The sequence below is a fragment of the Oncorhynchus kisutch genome, linkage group LG8 (assembly GCF_002021735.2).
Source record: "Oncorhynchus kisutch isolate 150728-3 linkage group LG8, Okis_V2, whole genome shotgun sequence".
NCBI lineage: Eukaryota > Metazoa > Chordata > Actinopteri > Salmoniformes > Salmonidae > Oncorhynchus > Oncorhynchus kisutch.
Genome location: NC_034181.2, coordinates 31,693,399 through 31,701,195, shown reverse-complemented (window position 1 = coordinate 31,701,195; position 7,797 = coordinate 31,693,399). Strand labels below are relative to the sequence as shown.

Below are 7,797 nucleotides of genomic sequence, written 5' to 3'. Positions count from 1 at the left end.
AAGGAGCACCGAGCACGCCCCCATTCTCATCGACAGGGCTGTAGCGGAGCAGGTTGAGAGCTTCAAGTTCCTTGATGTCCACATCAACAACAAACTAGAATGGTCCAAACACACCAAGACAGTTGTGAAGAGGGCACGACAAAGCCTATTTCCCCTCAGGAAACTAAAAAGATTTGACATGGGTCCTGAGATCCTCAAAAGGTTCTACAGCTGCAACATTGAGAGCAGTGGTTGCATCACTGCCTGGTATGCCAATTGCTCGGCCTCCGACCATAAGGCACTTCAGAGGGTGGGGTGTACGGCCCAGTACATCACTGGGGATAGGCTGCCTGCCATCCAGGACCTCTACACCAGGCGGTGTCAGAAGAAGGCCCTAAACATTGTCAAAGATCCCAGCCACCCCAGTCATAGACTGTTCTCTCTACTACCACATGGCAAGCGGTACCAGAGTGCCAAGTCTAGAACCAAAAGGCTTCTCAACCGTTTTCACCCCCAAGCCATAAGACTCCTGAACATGTAACCAAATGGTTACCCGGACTATTTTCATTATGTGCCCCCCCAACCCCTCTTTTATGCTGCTGCTACTCTCTGTTTATCTTATATGCATAGTCACTTTAACTATACATTCATGTATATACTACCTCAATTGGTCTGACCAACCAGTGCTCCCGCACATTCGCTAACCAGGCTATCTGCATTGTGTCCCGCAACCCGCCAACCCCTCTTTACGCTACTGCTACTCTTTGTTCATCATGTATGCATAGTCACTTTCACCATACCTACATGTACATACTACCTCAATAAGCCTGACTAACCTGTGTCTGTATATAACCCTGCTACTGTTATTTTCAAGTGTCTTTTTACTGTTGTTTTATTTCTTTACTTTCTTTACTTTCTTTACACACACACACACACACACACCTTTTTTTCGCACTATTGGTTAGAGCCTGTAAGTAAGCATTTCACTGTTGTATTCGGCGCACGTGACCAATAAACTTTGATTTGATCTGTTTGGTGTGCTCCTTCCTCGTCAACAAGGTGGCGGTGAGTAGAGCGTCTGCATCAGAGGACGATCATAAACAACTCTTGTCCTCCAACCATCTATTCAAAGATGAGATCATGAGTTCACCAGGGATCCCTTATATGATCCCTTCTCCCATGGATGTTTCTGCATTTCTCCAGTGAACCAAGGACGCTAAAATACTTATGAGTAGTACACTATATACACAGTACAACACTTTGATATTTACATTGTTTTCCCAACAGCAAATCAGGTGATGATTTGAGTTGTTATGTTTGCTTTGGGACATTACCCTTGTGGCTATATGACATACACATTAAGTCCAACTTGTTAACTTCCCTTTTTTGTTGTCTTTTTTTATACAGAGAATATGTGCTGGTATCAATTTGTTACGCATGCTGCCTCCTCATTCACTCTTTTGTTTCAGGAAGAAAGGGAAGGTTGGAGGGAGGGAGGAGCTGCAGAGGATAGGGTGAGCTGAGGACAAAGAAACTACAGAGGGGAAAAGAGGGAGGTGGCAGCTGCAGATTTTGGGGAGATGGCTTTCTAATACTGTATGTAACAGGGCCAAAGGTCAAACATAGAGGACTGCATGTTTGTTTTTTTCCCCTCAGTTCTGCTGTTAAGTTTAACTTTTGAGAGCTCTGTAGCATTGTAGTCCAATTGTTGGTGTAAATAGCATAGTGTGGGTTATGCCATATATTACAAAGGAATAAAAGTCTCTGTGACTGTTTTGGAGAATAAAATGAATAAAAATGTGAAGAGAGAGTGATGATGGCAGACAAACCATATGTCATCTCAGCATAACAGTGCCACTAAAGAGAGGGAACTTTAGCCAAACAGTCAGAAGATTTATAGCCACTGCAGAAATGAAGACCCTCTCTGTGTCCCTGTCAAGTAAAACTGATATCCTTGAAAGAACAAGTGTTCTCCTTCTTGGGGATACACAGCCACAAAATGCAACTTGATATGAATAGCAACAAGTCAGATATAGCCCATAGTATGTATGTAATCATTTAGCATTCATACTGTGTTCCTGTATGTGTATGAATGGCTGTGCATTTCCGCCACCAGTGTGGTGCAAAAAGAGTGTCTGGAATAAAACAGGACCTTCCTCTGTCAAGATTTAATGCAGTAGGATTTTCCTCTCTTGTTTCTCTAATGGAATTGCTTTTTGCTGGCATCCTCCATCAGTAGACATTTGGCCAGATTCTTTGGTGCAGCACCAACTTAGCTGAGTCATAAAACTTCTGAATTATGGCCAGTGATGTGAAGGAGAGTGAGCCAGCAGGAAAAACACAGGACCTTATGAGGACACACACACACACAAAGGCTCCTGCTCTCTACTTACTATCCGTCAATTTGAAAAAATAAATACCGAAATGTCTTTAATTCTACCTTTGCCAGCTGTTCTTTATTGTTTTACAATCTACCAAGGTGGGAAACTACCAGCAATTTCCAAAGTGTGTTCATTGTCTGTCAAAGGGCCATCTAAGAGGGCATCTCTCAGATGACACATACAGGTCGTAGGTACATTGTGGAGAAATTACATCATCTGTCAACCAACCTATAATTGAAACAGTTGTTCTAATACACGTCCCTTTTATTCTAAAAGAACATCCTGATTCGCCAATGCTATTATCTATACACTCCATACACTTATTGCTGACTCATCTGGCCAGTCATGAAAATTAGTAGTAACTTCATAAGTGTAGTGATATGAGTCGTGCAATAATTCATGTTTCATGTCTTTATTTGTGTTCAGTACTGTACATCATGGATCCCACGAAGAAGATTTGGTCTAAGGCATTTCAAATCAAGTATTGAACACAATGGTGTTCTTATAGGCATATTGTGGTGACAGAAAAGCACATAGGTTTTTCAAACAAATATTTCACAGGCTAATACAATACAGTATTTGCTCACAAAACTCCATACATGCTCTCTCTTGTTTCTCGCACCCAATAATTAAGCAATCATATTGAATTTATTTTGAAATATTTCATATACAGGTATTTGCTTTTTATTGTTCTGAAGAGCACCTTGCAGGCACACACATGCATACACTCTCATGCTCTGCTTCACTCAGTGTACAGCCATACTGTTTATTTGAACTCAAACATAAAGGCCTCTGCTGTATATACAGTGGTTTCCTGATTGATTGTACTGAACTGATCTATTTATAGAGCACCTCGATAGGGAACAATCAATGTGTCATTCATTCTTGATTTAAATATTTTGGTCTTTTGGCTTCTCTTTTTCTTCTGCCACTTCTACTTCCTGTTTGCTTTCTTCCTCTTCTCCCTTATCATCCACTTCTTCTGTTTCAGTGGCTCCATCCTCCACTCCATCTCCTCCTTCTTGGCTTTCATCTTCTCCATTTTCTTTAGGCTCCCCTGCTTCCTCTTTCTCCATATCTCCATTATCACCTGTAGAGACAATGTGATTTGTTGTTAAGCGCTGTAGGCAATGAACTTGACAATTCAAAACCTTAAAAAAAAGAAGTGAAATCACATGAATTCAAACTCTAGACAACACTGACCTGCTTTTTGCTCTTCTTCCTCTTCCTCTGCTTCCTCGACTCCCTTCTCCTCTTCTTCCCCCTCTTCTTCCTGAGGACTTGACTCAGCAGGCTGTGCTTGACTGGCAGCTATAATCTCATCCGCAGAGGAGAATGATGAGCTGTACATGCGTAGGTAGGGGGCAGCAGAGCTCAGGCTGGACTGCATGAAGAACATGGGGCGGTTGTAGGATGGGGCAACACTCAGGCTTTGGGAGTAGACACTGGACATTTCCCCTGGTCCTCCAGCACTGAAGCGATTCTCCTCCCCTTCAAGCAGCTTCCTGGAAACAGAATAGATACATAGATCACAAGAGATGGCCCTGGTTGGCACTCAGTTAAATTAGTTGTACTGTAAAACACATATAATCCAATCTATGATCATATAGTAATGGTACAATTATAAACTTCTGCAGGAAGTTCCTCTCTGCGAAGTAGACACAACATGCAGGTCTAATGTTATGAGTTACAGACCTGTAAGCTGCTATCTCGATGTCCAGAGCCATCTTAACGTTCAAGAGGTCTTGATAGTCCTTCAGGTACCTGGCCATTTCATTCTTAGTTGTCCTCAACTCGTCCTCCAGCTGGCCAATTGATTCCTATTTTGGAGATATCATTAATATGATTAATTAGGTGTTGATTGTGGAATATATCTGATGTATGTAAAGGTTTTTCCAAACATCATGACCAAACAACGTATTCTATAGGCCAAAACTTACTTTGTTGATGTAAAGGATGCATTACGCAGCATTTCTGTAGAATATTCATTGTGCGCATTTGTCTGAAGGATTAGGCTCAGCAGAGTCTGCTACACTACTTATGCTGATGCAGATATTTAGACAGGTTACATTTTTCATTCATGCTGCTCTGGCACTGACACTGACCTGTAGGGCTGCGATCTCAGCACTCTGTTTCTCCTCCATCTCTTGTAGCTGATTCTCCAGGGACTGGTTCATCCCACGGCATGCTTCAATCTCCAGGTTCCGTGTTTTGATCAGGCGTCGGTACTCCCCGGCCTCGTCTTTGGCACTGCGAACGTTGTCTGTGTTGCGGGTGGTGCCTTCTGTCATCACACTCACCTTGCTGCGGAACCATTCCTCGGCTGACTGGAGGTTGCGGTGTGCCAGTTTCTCATACTGGACACGGATGTCTCGGAGGGCTGCGGACAGGTCTGGCTTGGCCACTTCCATCTCCACTGACACCTGGGCATTGTACTGCACCTGGGCCTGCAGCTCCGCTATCTCCCCCTCATGGAGACGTTTCAGGAAGGCCAACTCATCCAGTAGTGTCTCTGTCCTCTTCTCCAGCTCAACACGGCCCAAAGCAGCCTCATCCGCCCTCTTCCTTGCATCCATCAGACGGCCTTCTACCTCTTCTCTGCTGACTACCTCCTCTTCATAACGGCCCTGTAGACTCTGCAGAACCTCCTCCATCTGGTCCCTGTGGTTTTGAGCAGCCTGTTTCTCATCGCGGGCCTCCTCCACAGCAGCACGGAGCTGGCGGATCTCATGCTCATACAGGGACCTGAGGTGGGAGGGCTCGCCATGCTTCTGCCTGAGGATCAGCAGTTCAGCATCCAGCAGCCTGTTCTGCTGTTCCAGCTCGTGGACACGCTCGATAAAACTGGCAAAGCGGTCGTTCAGCTCCTGCAGCTGGGCTTTCTCCTGCGTCCGCACGGCCTTGAACTCAGTGCTGACCTGCACCGCCTGGCTTATGTCCAGTTCAGCAGTGGCAGCAGAGCCAGAGGCAGATAGCAGCATGGAGGAGCTACGGCTGTATGTTGGGTAATGCAGCCGGGATGACCCATGGGATGAGAGGGGGGCAGAGAGGCTGGAATACACCGACCTGGATGCCATCCCTCCTGCACTGCCTCCATACCCTCCACTGCGCAGCGTCACCCTCCTCTTGTGGGAAGAGGAAGGAAAGTAAGGGTCGTAACCAATGGAACTCATGACTCGTGAAACAGGCAGCTCTATGTTTGATGGAGTTGCTGGGTCGACTGCACAGTGGGATCTGCATCACCGTGGCTTTTATAGGGCTGTAATGAGTGTGACGCAAACCTTTTAAAGCACTGACAGCAGGGATTAATGACAGCGCCAGCCAGCCAAGTCTGAGCTGTTAAGAAAGGGATTGAGAGATAGGGTGAGAGGAAAAGAGACATATGTAAGGGGCGGGGATAACCAGTGGAGAGAGAGGGAAGGCAATGAGGTCAGTCTGTAACGACAAAACATACATTTTGCTGTGAAGCATGTCTGTCTTTCTGAAACAGGATGAGTAGGGAATGTTACTTTTAGCCCTAAAAACAAACTATAGCAGTGCATCAGGTGACTGCAGTGCAGAGGCTTGAAACTACAGCGCTGGCAATTGAGGGAGCAAGTACTTTTGCCAACAATGACTCAGCACTGCACCATTTTGCCACTCCCATATAGCTGGCTAAGAGTCCAGAGCATTGCAGAAAACCTCATTCTTGTATCAATGTATATTTTGCTCAACATTTGTATCAGTATTAAAAACCTTTGTCATAAAATGTAGTCCTTAGTGCAGGCTTTATAATGACAGCACTACTGGACTCACAGGTGCACGTTTCTGGGTTCAAACCTATTTGGGCTATTTGGGCTCGCCTGAATTTGCTACACTGGTGTCACATAGGAAATTCCCACTTGTCTGGCTACTCAGACTCTAGTCTAGATATAACACCTCTCACAGACTCCAAAACAATCTCTACATGATGGTCACAGGTTGGGGAAGTCTTTTGAACAAAATGTAAAGTTGTGAAAGCAATAGTATTCGTGTGCAAATGGTTGAATCATCTAAAAACATGAATTTTGGCTACTCAGACTAGACTAGATATACTGTATCATACCAGCTTTCACAGACTTCTTTCTTACTAATATCTATTTAAAGTTAATGTATTGAGGAAGCTTTATGAAGACAATTTAAAGTTGTGAATGTAATTATATTTTTGTGAAAATGTGTTATTTATAAAAACAACATGGATTTTCCTGTCTCTGGGTACTCAGAATAGGCACAAGATATACCATGTCACCTCTCAAACACGCCAAACAATCTCCACACACAGTGGTCACAGCTTGGGGAAGTTTAATGAAGGCAGGCTAGAGTTGTGAATGCAATGATATTTTATTTTTTATAAATCATTTTGACAGTAACACCCTGAAAACTCTTTCATAAAGCTGATTCATTTCCATATGTACTAGGAAGTTAGGTGTTTGTTTCTTGACTGAAAAAGTGCCTCAGGCCTTGAAAAATAAAAAAATGTACTGATTGGGATAAGGGGATATCGGTGAACAATTGCCGTGGTCAAGGCTACGATGGCGCCAGTGCAATGAGTTGAGCTTACTCAGGTATTTAAAAGCACATATTAGACCAAGAGCCTAAAAACCGATGTATGCTTGATCCGGAAATGTGGTCCAGAGGCTCCATAGGAGGGTGTGGCCCAATTACGGAGCCTCCAGAGGCTTGTGTTGGCCAAATCAAGCTCTGTACCACATCGCCGTGCCCCTCCCAAATTCTGTTACAAATGCTCTGTATAGCTACGCATTGACATAATTGGTTGACTGTAGTTGGGGGCAGTATGTCCTGTATAAGCACAAACTCACTTCTTTCACAACAGCTCTGCAACACGCAATTAGTATGAATGCTCTTACTTCTGCAGAGGCCACATCGCAGTAAATGCTGTACGGCCAATACAGATGCCAGATTGACCATGAATCGGCTTTAATGCTTCTATAGTTCTTTATGAGTTTTAGTGTAGAAAATGATTTTCCCGCAGAAGCGACAGTTACAGGGATGGTAAAAATGACTCGATTGCCATAGCAACATAAGGAAAACTGGGCAGAACGGAGTGGTGCTTCAAATACAGCAGTTCTTTTGCCTTCCTCAACACATTACGGAAATAAATTAACTGTATAGGAAGCTCTGGGGAAAGGTCATCTGGATACTGGACAGCCAATAAATTGGCAGATGCAAAGAGGTTATCACGATTAGCTGTCACGACTTCCTCCGAAGTCGGTCCCTCTCCTTGTTCGGGAAAAGTTTGGCAGTCGACGTCACCTGTCTTCTAGCTATCGCCAATCCACCTTTCATTTTCCATTTGTTTTGTCTTGTCTTCCCACACACCTGGTTTCAATTCCATCAATTACATGTTCTGTATTTAACCCTCTGTTCCCCACATGTCCTTGTCCGGTATTGTTTATTG

General features: G+C 44.1%; 1 protein-coding gene across 1 annotated transcript; it reads right to left on the bottom strand.

Annotated features, from left to right (window-relative positions):
* Positions 1-2,756: 2,756 nt before the first annotated feature.
* Positions 2,757-5,749, bottom strand: LOC109895862 (neurofilament light polypeptide). The gene is made up of 4 exons (XM_020489905.2): positions 4,466-5,749; positions 4,056-4,180; positions 3,564-3,865; positions 2,757-3,450 (listed from the first exon to the last, which is right to left on the bottom strand). Exons 1-4 carry the CDS (start codon positions 5,531-5,533, stop codon positions 3,251-3,253), a joined length of 1,695 nt encoding a protein of 564 aa, XP_020345494.1. The 5' UTR covers positions 5,534-5,749; the 3' UTR covers positions 2,757-3,250.
* Between the last annotated feature and the right edge of the window lie 2,048 nt (positions 5,750-7,797).

Bases quoted from the DNA above. Each gene is read 5' to 3' on its own strand.
- LOC109895862 (XM_020489905.2), bottom strand. From the start codon at position 5,533: ATGAGTTCCATTGGTTACGACCCTTACTTTCCTTCCTCTTCCCACAAG. The intron at 3,866-4,055 runs GTCTGTAACTCA...TTCTGTTTCCAG, and splicing joins ATCGAGATAGCAGCTTACAG to GAAGCTGCTTGAAGGGGAGG. The intron at 3,451-3,563 runs GTCAGTGTTGTC...TTGTCTCTACAG, and splicing joins GGAAGAAGAGCAAAAAGCAG to GTGATAATGGAGATATGGAG.